The sequence below is a fragment of the Balearica regulorum genome, chromosome 1, assembly GCF_011004875.1.
Source record: "Balearica regulorum gibbericeps isolate bBalReg1 chromosome 1, bBalReg1.pri, whole genome shotgun sequence".
Taxonomy (NCBI): domain Eukaryota; kingdom Metazoa; phylum Chordata; class Aves; order Gruiformes; family Gruidae; genus Balearica; species Balearica regulorum.
In genome coordinates this window covers 13,773,593-13,794,006 of record NC_046184.1, presented here as the reverse complement: position 1 = coordinate 13,794,006, position 20,414 = coordinate 13,773,593, and the positions used below count along the sequence as shown (strand labels likewise).

The 20,414-nt window shown below is 41.2% G+C and overlaps 1 protein-coding gene across 2 annotated transcripts in view; it reads right to left on the bottom strand.

The window, feature by feature from the left end:
- Positions 1-1,136, bottom strand: part of GSAP (gamma-secretase activating protein) — a 48,337-nt gene extending 47,201 nt beyond the window's left edge. Inside the window, exon 1 of one of the 2 annotated variants that reach the window (XM_075776050.1) lies at positions 907-1,136. In XM_075776050.1, coding sequence (XP_075632165.1) covers positions 907-991 — 85 coding nt within the window. In that variant the 5' untranslated portion in view covers positions 992-1,136. The remainder of the gene's footprint in view (positions 1-906) is intronic. The other variant, XM_075775968.1, reaches the window with a different exon arrangement.
- Positions 1,137-20,414: the final 19,278 nt, after the last annotated feature.

Below are 20,414 nucleotides of genomic sequence, written 5' to 3'. Positions count from 1 at the left end.
TCAAGTTCATCACACAGTGCATCAACAAACATCTATTTCAACTTAAGTAATAATTATTACAATTTTTTTACACTAATGTTTCCATCAGTTTCTGATGGAAAAGCAGAACTGAGCCATCTGCCCTGCAGATGAATGAGAACAAACAAAAGCAAAAAACCACAGGGTCAAGACAACAGTGGGGTCATTCTTTTTTTCCAACCACTACATCGAACGTTTGCTACGCTAGCTATCGCACACTGCTGTGACAGCTAACACTTTATCTAATTTTAACTAGCACTCATTTACCACGTAGACAGAAGTGTTTGGGTTTATTTTTTCCCCCCATAAAAGGGAGTAGCGTGGGCGAGAAAGTCATGCTAAAAGTCTTTTTGGGGGAAAAAGAGAAAGAAAAAAAGTGTGAAGAAGCAAAAGAAAGAAACAAGCTGTGGAGTGTCGCTGACGTGCAGAAGTGCTTTCGGCATGTAAGAAGTTCCTTGAAGACATCAAACTTCCCCGCCCCAAGTACCGCGGCCAGAGGCACCTGAGGGAAGAGTCCCCCGCGCACACGCGGACGGGGGCCGGCCGTAGCTCGCTTCTCTGCTGCCCGGCTGAGGGGGGCAGGGGCCGCTCCCCTCGCCCCTGCTCCGGAGGGGGGAACGCCGCCGCCGCCACCATTACCCCCGACCCCCACCCGCGGCCGGAGGCCGCGCGGCCCTGAATGGAAGACTCGGGCCAGGGCGCAGGCCCGGGGGCTCGCCGCAGGCCCGGCTCCTCCGCCCGCGGGAGAGGGCAGCGCACAGAGGCGGCTGGGAGCGGGCGGGCAGCCGGAGGGAGGGAGCTCTCCTCGGCCTTCCGCGGGGAGCGAGGGAGCGGGCGGCCCCAGCGCAGCGAAGCCCGCCGGCACAGCACCACCCGCCGCGGCGTTACCTAGAGCCGCGGCCCAACCCCGCGCCGCCAGCCAGGGGACCACATCCCTCTGCAGGTCAAACTCGGCTACCAGGTGAAGCAGCATAACGCCCTCCTCTCGCCCCAGCCCACCGGGGACGCGGGGCTGCCGTCAACCCAGCGCAGCCCCGCTCCGCTCCGACCGCCAGAGCTCCCCGCCCACAGCACCGGCTCCTGTGAGGCTGCCGCCGCCGCCATGGGCCCACCCGTTCGGGCCGCCTCGACGCCCATTGGGCGCGGCGGATGTCAGTCAGCTGGCGGCGGCACGGAGTGGCTGGGCGCGCTCCTATCTCCCTCCGTCCCCCTCAGCCGAGGGCGGGCTCGGCTCGGCTCGGCTCGGCTCGGCTCGGCTCGGCTCGGCTCGGCTCGGCTCGGCTCGGCTCGGCTCGGCTCGGCTCGGCTCGGCTCGGCTCGGCTCGGCTCGGCTCGGCTCGGCTCGGCTCGGCTCGGCTCGCACAGGATTCCGGCGGTGCCGGTCCTGCTCCGAGGCCTGGCTGTCTTCGGCTTCGTACCGGGGGACGGGAGCAGTGGGGACGAGGCTCTGGGGGACAGCCTGTACCCCGGTGACCGAGGGGCTTCAGGTGGATTCGGAGGCCCCCGTTTTCCCGTTGGAGCTGGCGCCCAGGCTCCTCCCGAGGCGTGCTGGAGGAGGGGTGCCAGCCGAGTGACACTCCTTGGAGGTTCGCTCACGGAGTGACTCAGAGTGTCTCAACGGTTGTCTGTGGGTGAGGTCTGGTGTCCGCAGATCAGAAGGCCCCAGTCATCTGGTACCTCGTTAGTAAGTGCTAGGTTTTTTCCAGAATTTCAGGCAGCACCCCTGTTTTCTGAGATTACACACTCTGAAATTGCTTGTTGACATCCTCTCAGGCTAAGCCTGGCCTGATCCTGCTTTTCTTCTGTCTAGTAGCAAAGGAGGTAAAGCCTAGTGTAATCTTAGGGGGTTTTGTGGTTTGCTTGGGGGTTTTTTAGCATTTGAAAATATTTGTAGTGCTGATAAGATGCTACTCCATGGCTATCTATAGTCTGCCTGTAATTACCATTTCCCTTCTGACACGCACTGGCTGATGTCAGCCAGCTAAAAGTGGCATAAAAGTGGATAGGCTGTAAGGGCACACACCAAACTAGACGTACGCCAAGTACAGAACAGCTTGAGCCTGTTCTAAGAGGTAATCCAGCACCAAGTTTTTTCCCCTCATTGCTAAGCTTTGGAGCTATATAAAGATCAAATGAGAATTGGGTACATCTACAAAGTGTGGATGAAAGGCAAGTTGATTATCGAAATGCAAAGCAGACATATGCTTTCTCTCAAATGCTGTATTGGCAACTTTTACAATTCTATCACAAGTTTCATAATCAGCATTCTTCTTAAAGCTCCTTGGATCAAGTACTTGTGCAAGAATTTCAGTTCATATTTTTACTGTTGTGAAATAAAGCTTGAAAATGTGTCCAGAATATTTATTTCAGAGACAAAAGGTCCCAAGTGGATGCATTTTTTAAGAAATGAGGTGGGGCTAATTCATGATTACGAGTATTTGGGAATGACACAAGTAGAGAGGCAAGCAAAGGAGCAAATTGAAGCCAATGAAATGACTGATTCTGTAAGTATGTGCAAAAGGGAAATTTTCACATGGAGAAGATCTCCTGTGCTCAGAGCTATAGAGTGCATTCAAGGCCAGGATGAGGCCAACTGGCAGAATTTTTGCTTCTGCTGTAAAGCAAACCAAAAAGAAATGTGGAGATGGGTGACAAAGAGCCCATCTGTAACAGCAGGGACTCCAAATGCAAAAGGAAAAGAAAGAAATATAGTTGCCTAGTTTGATTATCCTGCATTTAAAAACAAACAAACAAACAAACAACTGTCACTGTTCTTCTGTTTCAAAATCAACCATGTCAATTATAGTTCTTGAAAGAGAGCCCACATAACTGATGGATGAATTATTCTCTAATGTTTACAGAGGGAGAATCATATGATGATGCTGTTCCTCTAGAGTATCTTACACAGCATGTGAAAGGCCTTTCGGACAGTAGGAGCTGTGTGGAGTTAACAAGAACAACCGTTGGGTCTGCCATAGAACTTAAGCTGGTTAACATGATTAAAGGAAAGTGGAAATGTTCTTAGATGATGTGAGCTGGTGAGTAGCTATGCAGACAAGTGGGTGTGAAGGAGATTAATTCACTCGTGGCCTGTGGATAGGATCCATTCCACAGTCCTTACTCAGGAAATGACTGGAAGAGTTTGTACAAGGAAAGACTTCACAGGTGAAGTCTCATGTTGAGGAAATAGTTAACACAATTTCCCCTCAGACTATGTTTTCACTGCAAAGGACTCTTCATTATTTTTGTATGTCCAATATGTTTGCATTATCTCACTGAAGTTTATAAATACGCTTTCTTGAGACTCCTGGCATAGAGTGCGACCTCACCTCCAGTGCACCATCCCGGCAACTTGGAAGCTTCTCTGATGTTAGCCCCTGAAACCAAGGCAAGAGAAATTCAGAAGTTTCCCTATCTTTTCAGTGGGAAGAAGGAAGTGGTAGCTTGACAGATGAAGGGATTCGAGAAACAGGAAGGGATGAGATGATTCATGATGACTGTCAGGGTTTAGAGATACAGAAACATGAGAAGAGCAACCACGTAGAGCTGGGGAAGATGGTACCAGCAAGGAGCCAGAAAAGAAGGGAATGAGGAAGAAGGAATCTGGAAAGACAAGACAAAGGTTTACAACCTGTGTAGAACTGAAGTCAAGATTCCCAGAACTGAAGTTTCCCAGATTCCTAAGTTTGTTGTCCAGCAAAAGATTTGAAATCCACTATTTTCCAGTGGCTTATCGATATTAAAAGACAAGATATTACTTCTGCCAGTTTCTTTGCTCCAAAAGGTAAGGTTTTCTTGTGACCCTTAAAGGTCCAACACTGCTGATGATCCTTGGAAATGCTATTATGATTCCGTGGTGTAATGATCTTTCTCAATATGGTGTAAATATGCTTTCTCAAAAAATCACACACAATTATATATAAAAATGACAATAAACCCACTTCTGGTTTATATAACAGTCTCATTTGTTGTATCTTCTTTCTTTTCTCAAATGTAATCCATGCTATGAACAAAATAAAAGGGGAATCTTAAGGAACATGGGCTGTATACTACAAGATGACTGATAGTTCAAAAAGAGCTAATTAAGCTTGTATAAACAACGCTTTTTTGGTAATTTCTTACTTTTGGGAGCTTAATTTACAGTCATGATATATGTTAGGAATGCATATATCTGCATTCAGTTGCCAAAATATATTTAAGAGGAAGCAGATGGTTTGCCTGCCTGGTTGTGTGTTTATAGAGTACAGAGGAAATATACTTCCAAATAGATGAGGTTCACAGTAAATGGAGAAAGCGATGCAGTTTCTGAATTGATTAGCAACCAGACTTTTTAAATCATCACAGGAAACATCATAACATGCTGACAATTGATGTCAGCATTAACCTGAAAGTGAAACTCAGAGTGCCTACTTACTAACATGTAGAAGATACCCCATCTTTCAAGAAACAACAGACAATTGCAGATTTGGGGCTGTACAGTCCTACGTTTAAGGAACAAACAAACGGTCTCGCATAAGAATTTGCATTGCCACAAGGAAAACTTAATCCACTGCTGCTCTTTCTCCTCAAGATACCACTGTCTGTGTTTGCTTCAGCCACTGCACCTCAATAGCACTTAATACTTTGAAGTGGGATGGGGTTTCTTCTTTCTCTTCCTGTGTTCCCATTGTTATCTGCTGATTTTATTTTCTTGCTCCTCCCTCTAATATATTTCCTTCACAACTGTAGAAAATAATTCACAGATTTAGAGCTCATCATGTAAAACTCATTATTCCCTGCGCCATCAGTGTGGCTGTGCACATTAGAGGCCGTATCTGCAGGCCGAGAGATTCAGGTTGAATTCCTAGAAGTACAACACATTCCTTATAAACCACAAAGCTGACTCATTCAGAGTACTTCCAAGTAATAGCACAGTGTATCATGCCACCTCAACTCTGATATGTGAATCTAAAAGCTTCATGCAAAAAAACATAAGCATCTCCCTTATACTTTCTTCAGCAGGCTTTGAATTAAGACAGAGGGCCTGATGTATTCTTGATAACATCTGCCAACGTTGCTAGATGGAGAAAGAACTTTTGGTTTAAAAAAAAACAACCCAAATTCTTATCTCTGCCAAGTGAAATTAATATTATAACCCATTTCTGACTTTTGCTTCCTTTTTGCTTGCACTCTGAAACCAAATTGTGAATTTCACTTTCTATTTATATGCAGTTTCCCTTTCTGATTATCACGCTCAGTTAGTTTGGGTTTCTAGAGCCAGGCTGAAGCTGTGTGCAGGCACAGGAGCTGATCCCAATGGGGCAGCCTCTGGAATAGGGATGTCAAACTAAAGCCCTTAGAAAAAAATGACAAATTAAATTTTTCTTTTTTTTTTTTTTTTTTAAATCAGGAATCTGTTCCTGCCTTAGTAATGGAAGGATCTCCCTCAAATTTTTGGCTGGAGTGTGTCTTGACCATAGTCGGGCAAATCACCAGAAAGCTGTAGTGGTCCTACTGATCGCACTGTAACCAGCATCAGCATTTTTTACCACTAAAACCAATTTTTGTGTTAATTGCATATGTGTCTATCATCCCTTTTCAAACAGTTCGTGTGGCAGGAATTACAAAATCATACCATGAAAAAAATGTGGGGCTGAGACATTGCCACCAATCCTGGCATTGACGGGTGGAACATACCTTTGAGCTCTCAACAGAATAAAGCTTTGTTCATGCTGAAAAACATAGAGCCATAAATCATCGATGTGTTCTGCATCAGGAAATTATACTTAAGGCTTCTTAGGAAGAACAAATATCTGAAATAATTATTTAAACACATGACAGCCTGGCAAACGGCTCATGACTTCTTTGGGAAATGCTGTTTAGTAAAGGCAACCTCTTTTCCCGCCATTCTAGCAACAGAGAGTTTATTGTCATTGTGTCTAGACAGTTGTTTCCTTGAAGAATGTTTTCAGCCAGTCAAACACAAAATATATAAATAAATTGTTTTCCTCAAGGACGTGATCAGGATGTTTATTAAACCCTCTAGAAAAAACAAATAACATGCAATTAGAAATCATATTTTGGTAGTAAAAATAAAGGCTGCAATTCAAAGGTGGTAGAGTAAAACAGCTTAGTTTCAGTGTGTGAGAATAACATTTTTTTCAGTATCTTTAATCACAGAATATCAACATAAATCGGAGTAGTTTCACTGAAGTCAGTCAGAATCCGTTACAGATGCCAGTGCTTCATGGATGTGTTTTTCTATGCTTTGTTTAATAATTAATCATAGGAAATAGTCTTAACTACTTAGGAAAGAAATTCCATTTTGCTATTCATGCTCGTATTGAACAGCACGTTCTTTTAAATAGCTTCATTGAAGTTAGTAACGTATCTTGAGTCACTGAGGCTTCTGAAACAATTAAGGTATTCCTCAAAGCGAGGGAGGGGAAGAGAACAGGACCTAACGAAGTCCCTGACTGTCGTCCAAGTGGCCCTTTTGTTTCCGCCAGTTCTCCCTCCACAGCCCAGGCTCTGAGGCTCCTTTGTTCTTTCCACAGACTGACCCCTGCTAGCGCCGATGAAAGCTCTGTGAGCGCACACTGTCTCAACAGCTGTTGAAGGAGCTCTTTGCTCTGTGTTTATTCTTCCAGCTACAGCCTCATTAGGACTCGGCAGTAGTGTTTAGAAACTTGACTTTTTTTCCTTTGTGATCTTTCCGTTTTGACTTCATTTTGCATTGCAAGAGGACAGTGTCGATGCTCTGCAACAGACTTCTAACTCTTTTAGGAACAGATATAATAATGCATTTATCAGCAAATCAGTTCCAATTTCTTTCACTTTATAGGTGTGTTTTCATTTTCATTGTCATTTATATTGCAAAATAGAAAATAAATCTTTACACAAATACTTTCTTTCAAAATGTAAGGCTACAGCATAGTAGAGTGGAGGCTACAGACAGGGAGAGCACAGGATGAACGCGTCAGTTGAATTTCATCTCATTGAGCTTCAGCCATTTTGAAAACGGGGTTCTAGTATGAATTCTTTGTCTAGGCTCCTTCTAGTTAATGAAGAACTCCAGAGGGCAATTGATACAACCCAATTTACAACTTAAATTAGGGTGCATTTTACATAATCCAACCCAACTCAGATGCTGGGTCTCCTGTCCCCTCCCATCTGCTGTCATGTCTACCAGGAATGTGGAGCTGGAGGCCTGCAGGAAAGCAGGACGGTCCCTTTCCCTGTCTGCCTGCAATTAGATCACATGCAGCGTAATATGGAAGGGGGCCTGAGGGTGTGGTTTGATGAGCAGCTGATGTAACAACTCATGATTGTTGAAAGGGTAGTCCCAGACTTACTTCTCATTTCTTTGCTTCCTACCCTCATCCCCAGGTCATCCAACCTCTTTTGTTTACCAGCTCTGCTGCACATCTGGCGCCTCTGTGATCCAGCTCTACTTGCTAACCCGCTAAAATCTATTTACTTTTTTTTTTAATGATTTAATTTTCTGCCAGGTTACAAAGGTGTCTCCAGTCACAGAAGGCTTTTACAAGTGCCACAGCCATCGCAAAGGGAAGTGGTGGTAATGTGCAGCTGGCAGCAGGGAGAGGAACAGAAGAATAGAAGACGACCTCTGTGTGTTGGTAGCAGTGAAGTGTTAGATCTGCATGGCTCATATTGAGAACCTTTACCAAACGCTTTCCTCTGACTCTCACGTTGAAAGAAGCGGTCATTTTTACCCAGCATTGCTCTGGTCCGTTGCCCAGCCACTGCTGGCATAGTTTCCAGACCAGAGAACTGATCCAACTGAAAAATAACCTTGAGGGGAGAAAGGAGGAGGTGGGAGGGGCTGGTTTCAGTAATATCAGCTACCTATGAAGTTTACTGACCCCTTATGTCATCAGAAACGAAGAACTGGGAACAAACCACTCATGTTGGGCAAAGGGCCTTGGGAAAACTGCTTTTCCCGATGTTGGTGCTCAGGTAGGCCAGTTTAAGTTTGTGTCAAACTACAGCCTTAGGATGGGTTAATTGGCCGTGGAGACGCTTCTATGGATTCCCAGTGAAAGGAGTCTAGGTATCAGCTCCTAGCTGATATAAATCAGGCGAGTAAATCCCATTCTTAGCATCCATGGCCCGATTTCCTGTTTCCGTCAGGATCAATAGAAAGCACTTGTTTTTAATACCTTATTTGTATGCTGTAACAACTGTTCCTTTGATATAGTGCAACACTTTAAACACATTCAAATTATTCTCTCAAAATCTGAATACATTTCTCTGGCACATGCTAAAAATATCTTTTATTTATCATATGTGTTGGTTCCAAACAAATGTCACATTAATAAGCGGAGAGGCTTGGGTAGGTGTACATCATTAGTCACGCAGCGGTTTCTTTTTCCAAAATACTTCCAGAATTCAATCTGACCTCTTTTAACAATGAACTATTTATAGGATTCATAAGGACCTTATCCTCCAACCATGACTCAGCCAAAATTCACCACTGACCTTGACCTCCTGTAGTCTATTCTTATAGTCTTACTCATGTGAGGAGCTTTTATTCGCTGACCTGGCTTGGGGAGTGTATTCTCATGAGTATGATTTTGCAGGCTTGGTTCCCAGCTCAGTGGGACTTCATAAATGTCACAGAATCAAGTCCTAAGATGCATATATTATTTTTACAATGTTATAAATACAAAACCAAGGGAAAAATATGCAGCTAAGTTCTGCTTCCAGTATCACAACAATAAACTGAGTGTAATTACATTAGGTTTTTACAGCTACAAATGAAAGCATTGAATTATTCTTATTTTGGAAGAGAGTGCGTATATTTTTTAGAAGGAAGCAGTCACTAAGTTTCTGAATCATAACAATTATAATTAAATAAAGTAGTTGTTTTTTTCAACAAGATGTAATTGTTTTTAAGTAGAATATTGTTGCAGTGTTAGGCGATTACACTAGCATGGTATGACAATGGCAATTTTTTTCTGTAAAATCTAAAATATTTTGATCTCTAACTAGTGTTGATGTCCCTAATAATTTTCTATTTTTCATTCTGTTGCAAGATGATACTTTTTTGGAAGCTAATATATTGTCATTAGTGGAGCTGGGTAACAAGATATGTTGTCTGTATCAAAAAAAATACTCTTAGCAGTCTACTATCAGTTTGTTTGAATGTGTCTTCCAATTATAAAGAATATAAATAGGTATACTTGATGTGTCTTCTTTCCAACATATAGTGTTACATACCTCTTTCATTTCCTTTCTTATTTTCTCACTTTAAAGCTGCTTTTTTAAGTCCCCAGTGCTTTTTTTCGTTCACATCTGAACCACTTCTTTTTATTTCCCTATATTTTATTGTATTTGGTGATAGTGTATTATATACTTGAATCATCAGTATATTATATGGCGGTCCTTTTTAGCTCCTGTATTTTATTTGTTCTTTTGAATATAAGCGTGCAATGAACAGGTGTCTTCAGTTTCCTGTCTAGTATGATGCCTAGGCCTTTTTTTTGAGTCGTTACGGTAAAGGTGGAATCCATTATGCTCATGAGTAATTGAAGGAATTCCTTCCAATCAGCACTGTTGGGCATTTATCAGCATTTGACTTTGTCTGTGTTGCCAGTTAGCCTAGTTTCACCAGCCCTTGGAGCTTTTTGTATTATTATTGTTTTGTATATTTCTAAGTGAACTTTGTAAAAAAATTTAGTAATCTGAAAATGTTACCAGTGTACAACATACTTACTTATTTTTCTAAAGTATAGATAGATACCTCCCCAAAGCTAAGAGGTAGCATTTCATTCTACAGTAGTTGCCTTCCTCTATATACTTAGTGAGATGTACTTGATCATTGTGATAGTAGCACAACTTCTTTGAGGTTCACTTGGAGATCACGTAGAAGGTGACTACAGGACATACAGAGTTTAGCATCCTTCTCCTCTTGTTTCTTTTCCTAGCTTCTTCACACTGTGAGTGTAACTGCCACAGCTTACTGTTAAAAGAAAAGTCTCGGAGGCACATACATCTTTCCTTGCGCTTCTGAAGGCCCACAAACAGCAGGGGCACAGGCAGAAAGGAGTTGCCCTTTATCAACCGTGTTGGAAGATGAGGCTCAGCTGGTCTCTCTCAAGACCAGGCCAAGGCCATGGTGGAAAGCAGACCATGTCTGCCCTAACCATTCTGTTACCGGCATCAGCAGAGACAGTTCTGCTACAGGACCCCAGGACAACACTTGTCAGCTAGGACAATACTTACAAGCAGTATCTACGAGGGGACTTGCTTGCTTATTAGTTGTAGGAAGGCTCCACATGGATAAGCACTTTTCTTAGACCTGGGTTCAGCTCTTCTATCCGCTCCTTCATGTTGTCCCCAATCAGCAAACACAAGCATTGAAATCATCATAACTGAAATGCTTACAGCTGCTCATCTACCCTAGCGTTTAACCAAAAGCCTTCTTTTTGGTCTTTCCTCTTTCTCTTTTTTTGGGCTACTGGCTCCTCATTCCACTACAAATGCCACCAGTCCCAAACAGAGGAATGCTGCAACTGGGCTTGATTCTACCTTTTCCCACAGCGCTACTTACTTGTTCTTGTCATGGCAGGAATACAGAAATTGAAAAAGTATTTTAAATTGCATATGGATTGCATTGTTGTACCTTCAGAAGTGGACAATTCCAAATGCTTCTAAGAAAGGTGCAAGAAGCCCTGCGGTTGTCAACTAAAGATATTCTGCATCTGTCTTGGATGTTAGGTTTCACTTCAATCTCTAACGGAGACTGATTTATGCATCAAAGTCTAACATTTAAGATTCCAGGGTATTCAGAGTAATTAGAACTCTGCATATTATTGAAATCCATAGAAATGTTTAATTCCTTTTTAACTTTTGGGCTCAATGACCTTTTTTATCCACAGTCTGAGAGAAGTAAGAAAGAGAATTATTTAAGAAACTGCTATCATTTAATTGCTCTGAATTAAATTCAAACTCCTGCTCTGTCTTCCCTATAGCACTTTTTAATCTTCTGTGCTCTTTCCTAAGTTAATCACAATTAATCTTTTAAATTTGTCTTCAGAGAAGATGCGTTCCATTCTCTGGATCATTCTTATAGCCTTTCCTGAATGTCTTCTGAAGAGGGACTTTGAACAACTTTCTTTAAAACCAGAAATAAGGTACATACACTTGTTTTTCCATTTCATCAGCACACTTAGATGATAAGGAGCATGGTTTTCTTTTACATGGGCAGAGCTGTTTGTCCTGTCATGCTCATGGTCAGGTCTTTTGTAAGTCTGACATTAAAGACTGTGTCAACCACTTGACCTTGTGAAAAAGACTCTCGTCTTATAACTCCTAGAAATCTTTTTTTGCCTTCATTTTGTAGATACATACACATACTATGGACTTATAATACTATTAATTAGATTATTTAAATGAGAACGTTTGTATGTTAGGTCATGAACTTTTTCATTCCTGAAATGTGGTTGGATGTGTCCTGCCTCGTTTTTATTTTAAATTTATTACTTTATGTTAACATCTATGATATTTACTCTGTAATCCTTCTGTTGTTGTATTTTTATTAGGAGAAAAATATGATTTTAGCCAATGTTCTCTGCTGGAAAAAAGCTAAACAGGGGTGATTATTTGTTTTGCATAAAACTTTGGATTAACCATGCCATTCAGATCAAAGGTCCATCTAACTAGCATCTTGCCTCTGACAGAGGCCAGTAATAGATGCTAAGAGAAAGCGTATATATATATATATAACATAAAAGATTATATTTCCTTCTGTTGTAACTCTTCCAGATTATAAAAAAATCAGGGATCGAGACAATCTGGAACCTATTAATTATTTTGGCATCCAAAAAAATCCTATGACAATTAGTTTAATCATTTAATAAATGTGAAAAAGTACATCTGTGTGTTTAATTCTCCTGCCTGATAATTTTGTGTGATGTACTTTATATGTCTGATATGTTGTCTTTATATTAAAAAAATAGTGCATAATCATTCTCTAATCAGGATTTTATACAAATTTATCATGTTTTCCTTCCCTATCATCTTTATTCCAAGATGAGGAGTCTATTTAATGTCTTTTGATGTAAAATCTATCCCCTACCTCTTATCATCCTTATTAAACTTCTTGGTATTTTTCTATGACTGCATATTATATTTGAAATGGGATATGGAAGCTTTATTCTTTGTAATTGTTGTTTTTATTTTCTTGGGAGTCTCATGGATTCATAATTTATATCTATAATATTGTAATAAATATCCCTGTAATTTGTCTTATGTCAATGCCTATTTGCTTGTCAAATTCTCACCTAGGTCTTCTAAGTTCCATTTTGTAATTTACTTTCCGTAAGTATCTTTTATGAAGGCATGCAAATCAGTGGTTTGCTTTTCACAGGCACAGAAGTCATCTAATGTTAATTATCAATTGTAGCTCACACGTTGGGTTTTTACTGCAGTCCCTGTGTACCTGTCAGGGCTGGCTTTAGCCCTAGGGAAGGTAGCAGCTGTCTAGGATGGCAAACTGGTGGGGACAGCAAAATCACTGTAGAAACAGTCTCTGCTGGGCACCATCCACACTGAAAGCTTCAGAATATCAAGATGAACCAATTTCCTCAGCCCCAATAGTAAGACACCATAGCCTCATGTGAACGCCATGAGGTTCAACAAGGCCAAGTGCAAGGTCCTGCACATGTGTTGGGGCAATCCTCAGTATCAATATGGGCTGGGGGATGAATGGATTGAGAGCAGCCCTGAGGAGAAGGACTTGGGGGTGTTGGCTGATGAGAAGCTCAACATGAGCCGGCAGCGTGCGCTTGCAGCCCAGAAAGCCAACCGTGTCCTGGGCTGCATCAAAAGAGGTGTGACCAGCATGTCGAGGGAGGGGATTCTGCCCCTCTACTCCACTCTGGTGAGACCCCACCTGGAGTACTGCATCCAGCTCTGGGGTCCCCAGTATCAGAAAGACATGGGGCTGTTGGAGTGAGTCCAGAGGAGGCCACAGAGATGATCAGAGGGCTGGAGCACCTCTCCTATGAGGACAGGCTGAGAGAGTTGGGGTTGTTCAGCCTGGAGAAGAGAAGGCTCCGGGGAGACCTTAGAGTAGCCTTCCAGTACCTTGAGAGGGCTTATATGAAAGATGGAGTAAGATTTTTTACCGAGGCCTGTGGTGACAGGACAAGGGGTAATGGCTTTAAACTGAAGGAAGGTAGATTTAAATTAGATATTAGGAAGAAATTCTTCCCTGTGAGGGTGGTGAGGCACTGGAACAGGTTGCCCAGAGAAGTTGTGGATGCCCCATCCCTGGAAGTGTTCAAGGTTGGATGGGGCATTGAGCAACCTGATCTAGTGAAAGGTGTTCCTGCCCATGGCAGGGGGGTTGGACTAGATGATCTTTAAAGGTCCCTTCCAACCCAGACCATGCTATGATTCTATGATCACTACTTGCCAAATCCATTTTCTTACCTGCTTCTTGCCCAGCAGGAAGAGAGTGGCCACACAAAACAGCAGTGCCATGCAGTTGCAGTAGGGTTTACATGTTCACACATTCCCGGTGGGACTGTGCGTAGAGAAACATGCAGGGTGGTGCTGGGCACACAAACAGTGGGACCGTGGTTCCTGGTTATGGGAACAAGAAGCTTGCTTAGTTTTCATGCTCTGAACTGACCTCAAATTAGATGCTCTGAACTGCTTTCTGGACTGAGAGCCTCAGGAGGTTAGCTAATGAGCTGTATGCCCCATGTTGTGCAGAGTGAATGTTTGCACACAATTTTATTTGAAGAAATCCATGAATAATAGCCTTAAGTGGTATTCTCAGTCTGGAAAACAACATTTACATAAAAAATGGAAATACGGCTTTTAAAAAAAAAGTTTTAATTATTTAGGAGCTAAATGTACCAAAGAGCACCTTAATTCTAATCATCTGATTGTTGTGTGACTTCCCTCTGAAGTGAGGTTACAGTTGTTAGATACCTTAAGGGCACATTGCTATTATAACTTATTTTATTTCTGCTATATCTAACCTGAAAACTGAATATTCTGGGCTTCAAAAAACATTTCTTTTTGTTAATTACCACAGTCTTATTCTTTATTCTGTGCTTTAATTACAGGTACATACTCTGTATCAATATTAGTCTGCTTTTCTCAAAATCCTGAAATGATATTTTTGGCTCTCAATGTAAAGGTCAGCTTCACAGGTCATTTTAAATATCAGTATGTCTCAGATTGCCTAAACTAAAGCCATTGAAGTCGGTGGAAAGTAATACAGCCTACTGCTGATCTGCTTTTTGTCATTTCTGGAAAGGTTTGGAGTTGTTTAATGTATGGAAAGTTTGCAAAAAAGTAACCTTTCTTAAAATCTAGGTGGAGTTAGAAAATTTGCTATTGTCTGCATGAAACAACCCTATGAAGTAATCGCCAGGGTCACTGAGGAGGGCAGGCAGCATCCTGCAGAGCTGCACTTCCAGCTTGCTCATCGGGCTCTGTTCATGCCACTGAGGCATGCCTTGAGGAGCACTGTACGAATGCACAACATGCAAATCTAACCCGTTTATACTTTTTGTAGCTCTCACATGACTAAGAAGCCAATGATCACGATTAATGTATTTCAACCTTTTGTCCTAAGTCTTTTTATCTGAAGATGGGATCCCCAAGATGTCACCTTCAACAAACCGTGGAGACCACAGAGCACGTATTTGTAGAGATCCTTTCAGTGCTTCATTTTCCGATCTGCCAGTCTGTAAAGACACCACTCCTCCAGCACACCCGATGGGCTCGCCAGACTCCAGCACACCTGATGGGCTCACCAGGCATGCACAGTTTACTTCTCACTTTCAAACAAGCGGTGTAAGTGCATCTTTTTCAGTGGACTGCAACCACTGTAAGAGTCGCTCTGTGTCTGCTAGCTTTTGTTTTGTTCAGGGCAGCCGCCCTGCTGTAATGACTGCTCTCTGACCATCCTTTCAGTAAGAGTTGTCACAAGCAGGGGAAGCTGAGTGTTTTGAAACGTGCTGTTGTTCCTGGAAGACCAGTTTAATCAGAGCAGACTGGTCCTTCCGGGTGAAATGCCATTGATTCACTTGTAAGTCCTGGATGCGCAAAATTTGGAGTAACTATGTGATTCCTTCAGAGAGTGAAGTAAGAGTCTTCCCCATGGTTGAAGGGGATGAGTGTGAGGTAGAAAGCTTTATCTTCTCCGATGGGGGCTACAAAGGCCAAAGGCTAACGAAAATATCCAAGACATTGAGAATTACCTAAGAAACTAAACTTGTGAAACTATTTAGCCAGTGGAGGAAGAAGGGAAAGAGTTGTTCCCCCTGTCGATCCTGTAATACAAAGCCATGCAAGCCATGTGTGAGAATAATGAACTCAACTAGCAAAATGATTGCAACCAAGAGCTGGGCCTGCTACTGAACTAACCTGGGCTTAGGAGTCTGTGAGGGTAAATTGCATTCAAGGCATGTATCAGCTTTGCTTAAAATGGGGTATCTTTGAACAGTAAGAAGTAGATATGTTAGCGTCTGTAAGTACCACAGCAAGTATCTTCTATTTTTATTTGCCCAACAGAAAAGAGAATGTCATTGCAAATTAACTGGCTTATTGGTCTCAGACTGTCCCAGATGCTAGATTCATATTTCAGCTGCTGTTGCCCCACAAGTATATAGTTGAAACTACTAGGAGTTACATTTTACAACATACTTTCTAAACACCATAATCCAATCTTTGGTTAGGTTTCCACCTCTCCCAACCCATCTAGAATATGGAACAATTGCAAAGAGACTTAGAGGCAGATATTAAAGTCTTGAAATATAACTAATAAATATAAAAGCTGGGAAAAAATTCTGTGCAGCAAAAATAAATTAACATGATGAGCATAGCATCTTTAAACTTTCTTTTTTTAATTGAAACAATTCCAGAATTAAAGTCACTTAAGGCTTGTCTTCAGGCCAGACTGACTGGAAAATGTTTCAATTTCAATAAACCACTGTTTGGTTTAGTCTAAAACTGGTAGGACGTGAAAACCTTCAACAAAACCTCATTTAAATATAGTAATGCCCAATTTCGGTAATGTAACATGTATAAACAAGATGCCCATCAGTTTAGTTGGCAATTTTGAAAGATTTCCACTAAATACTCTGCAATCCTCTGAAGCCTTTGAGAACCACAAATACTATGCACTTATTTTATCTGCTATTTAGAGAATAAATGTAGCTTACTTTCTACTGTTATTTTGTTAGTATTTTTTATTCCTGCCTCAGTGTGGTTGGTGCAGTAAAGCTTTTGCCCAGAGCTCAGCTAGAGTCTTTTTTTTTTTTTTCCTGTTGGCTACTGGTTCTGCCTTTGACCTGCGCTGGCAATTTACTGGTGCAAAATGGGGACATAATTCAGTTTTGGTTTGGACCAGAATTTGATGTAATATTTGTAACATTTGCATTCCATTTGCATCTTTGCAGATTATACTTATGGGTAAAGTAGGGGTGCACATTTGAAAACCAACTATTAGCTTTCTAGACACTAGCTAAACAGGTAATTTTGCTGGTGGGAATAAAATCAGGATTTAAAGGGAACATTAGTGATGTGTATCTATCTGCTGCTGCTTTTTTTTTGCTTTGTTTCCTCTAATACTAATTAGGATGACTGTACAAATGTGTCATTTCAGCTTTCAGTTTCTCATTTTTCAGTATTAGATGGTCAAGACTGCATTCAGGTCAGAGTTTGGATTTTTACAGAGAAATGTAATTTGTATCATGAAAAATACTTGTGAAAACTCAAGCCACAAATTTGCAAAAATTGAAGAAAGTGAAAGTCAGGTTTATACACATCAAAGGAGTTACACCAGCGAAGTATTTGGTTCAGAGGCCAAGCCCCGGCTACTCAAAAGGATTTACCCTCTCTAAAGGGGTGATGCAGACAACATTACTGCAATAGGGCATTAGTTTTGAGTGTGATTCATTTAAACTGTTGCTTTACCAGAAGTGCAGGCAGTTAGCCATAAAAGTGGCCAAACCAGGAATGTATTGTTCTAATGTTTATGCAGTAAAAAAAACCCAAGAAAAACTCTTCAGCCATTCTGTCCCACTCTTCTGAAGTCTTGCAAAGACAGGGTGATATGAAATAGGTTTCATTTACAATAAAACGTTCCCAGAGAAAATTCTGAGGGCATAAGCCACATTTCTGAAAACTGCAATGACTCAAGTGACCTCTTGTTCTGACAACTGCAATTTTAAGCCTCTACTACTCTGATCTATAATCAAGATAGGGAAAAAGAAACAGTAATGTGGGCAACACAGACAGAACTGGATTGCGTCAGAATATGGTATTTGTTTTCTTGGCTGACCCAATATAATACATAACTTTGAGATAAAGAGTAGTAAGAAAACTGTACGGACATTTCCTTTCTCTTAAATTTATTCAGTTGTACAGTTGTTTCAAGCTGGCCATTTACTTTCAGGATCATTTGCACTGCAGCAGTGTAAGGGCAGTCCTGCCTCTCTGGAATTGTAGTACTGAAAAGCTGGATGGGATTTCAAGAAACTAGTTGTCCATCCCCCTACACTGAGCTGCTCAGCTGTATCCTGGACTATCCTCAATAAAAGTATGCCTAACTGCTCTTAAAACTTCCAGTTTCCTAAAGCCTTCCAAGTCTATGGCCTTCCAAGCTAACCTATTTCGGTGTTTAGCAATCCTTCAGGTTGGAAAACATTTTCCTAAAGTCTATGCTAAATCTCCCATGCTATACATTAGGCCAGCTATTTCTTGGTTTTCCTCTTGTAGCCATGAATAAGAATTAACCATCTGCTCTTCATTTAAGGAGAGACAGCTTCATTTTTAAAAATCTACAATTATTTGAATATATTTTTAATATGATAAAATGCAGTAATACTGCTAGGATGAGGATTTGCTCTATTGGACCTAGTTAGCAGTCTGTAGGCTGACTCTCCTTTCTCCGTGCCAGCCTACAAGTGTTGCTTTGCTGTCAGAGAAACCGACCCTTCTGCTGGATGAATGTCTGCCTGTATCTACATGCGCTGCTGTAGCATTGAGCAAATTCAGTAACATCCTGCTCTGAATTGTTACGCTTGTAGGGAAGATGTAGCAAGGATCTAGGTGTTAAATTTTATCCCACAAACATAGTAGCCCCTTACACAAGCTTAGCCTCAAAATGAATGAGTAGATCCTGCCATTGCTTAAAACTGTGGAATCCTGTAAGACCACAGCAATGGCTTTGCAGGTCAGGACAAAATTTGTTTCAATGTTTTACCCTCTTTAAAATATTTGTTAACACTAAAAGCCAAATTATATTCTTATGTAAAGCTGGAGAAACTGAGTTCCGCTGAGTTAATCCTGAGTAACATTGCTGCCCATAAAAACAAGTATGACCTCAATGTGTATGACAGACAGGATTAATCAATTTAAAATGTTTTCAGTATTTCAGAAGCACGAAATGCTGTGTAAATAGTAAATATAATGTGGATTTTAGTTGACAACAGAAAGAAGCATTTACCCCAGTGATCAACATTTGGTCTCCGTGTAAGTTACAAACTGTAGCTCTGCAGAGTGGCTGTGGACATCCAGCTCTTACTCCAGGCTCTCTAGAGGGAACTTAGTGCAAGCAAAGTAAAGGGTAAAGTAAATGGTAAAGCAAAGTAAATAGTAAAAAGCTTGGGATAATAAAAGCTTAAGAGCAACTCAGCAGAACAAAACTATGTCTAAGAAACAAGAAGTACATTTCAGCAGGTCCCTTTATGTCTGTCCCCCCTACACACTCTGAAACATGTTTATCACATACACGGACTGCACAATGGATCTATGTAATTTAAAGGGGCATTATGGGGCCTACCAACAAATTCAGACTGTCCAGAAATTCAGGAATCATTTACAAAGAGGGATTTATTGTTTTTTACCTCATAGTTATGGAAGACTCTCCCATGTGAGCCATTTTGTGCAGGCTGCAGAACTGATGCCACACTGTCTTATTCAATTTGCAGTGATACCAGAGATCTCCAAAGTGTGAATATTTCTGCCTTTCTGGTGATGATATAATACTCTATAATACTTCTGTAGCAGTACCATCTAACTGCTTATATCCTGGCCAGATTCTACCCTTGATCATCGTACAAATCATCCTCTAGTATTAATTGAGAAGTGACTAGGGCAGGTGTAAAGTGCAGGCTTGGAAATTCTGCATTCCCTTAGCCTTTCTGCAGCTCCGAACATCCCCGCTGAGATCCAACATTGTATTCCCGACTGCAAAGTAATGATGATGGCTTCCCCAAAGGCATCCAGGCATCACAGTCTTATTCATCGGTTTCATGCAGTTTCCTGCAAACCTAAGTATTCTGTTTAAAATTCAGTGAGATTTTTTCCAGAAAATTGAAAGTAAGTGGGTATTTCCATGTGGGTTAGAAGAACAGAAGCAACACAAAAATGAACAGAACTCCACATGTTGCAGTCAGTACTCTGTTGGAAAAACCCAAGCCTGCAGTTTCCCAGTAAAACTTCTCAGTGCTAATTTTCATGCAAACAAACTACTGCTTAGAGGGCTAATGTGTCTTTTGCTATGACTTGTGAGACATGTTTCACTGTTTTATGATATTCTTTTGTGGGTGCAATAGCAATCTATTGCCTACATAAAATTACATTTTCAAAATGTAGTCTTTTTAATGTATGTGCCATTGTTCTGGCAATTTGAATTGCATATAGAAATTGGTATGAAATTTTGCCTTGTAAATTGGCTCTTAATGTGCATATTATAGTGCATGTATGAAAGTTTTGAGTCAAAACATGGGAAAATAAACATAAAATGCATTTTTTTTTAAATGGAGTTATGTGGAATATGCAAAAATATGCAAGAAAAGGAGGAAGGGTAGGTAAAATGTCAGCCTTGACAGTTTTGTCACTGCTCATTTACATTTTTCACAAATGAAAGAAAGTCCAATAAAATGCCAGATCAGCTTTTCTTTTCCTTACTTCAAAGCAGCATTTTTAATAGTTAAGGTTAGATATTTACTATTTGGGGCAGAATTGGTCTTCTATAGTTCTAGCATTAAGCTGTTACTTTCAATGAAAGTTTCCCAGAGTAAAGACTTGGAGATTTGGTTCTCCCAAAACATGGAGTAGAGTTCATGGAAAAATTCCTTCTGCTTGAAATGGGCTTTGCTTCTCAAAACAAAGAAGCAATGGGATGGTTGAGCTTCATTCTGTGCTCACTGCAGTCAGTAGGAAATCTACAGAATGGCATCAAGCTCATAGGGAACATTATAACCAGTAATAAGCACTTTTTGCAGCAAATTTTGATTGCAAATATTTCTTGCATCAAACACACAGTCATCAAACAAGCTAAATCCAGTAGAGCTCTTTGGAGTTGCAAAAAGACTCAAGTGGGCTTTGAATTAGTTCCAAACGGCCTTCAATCCTATCTC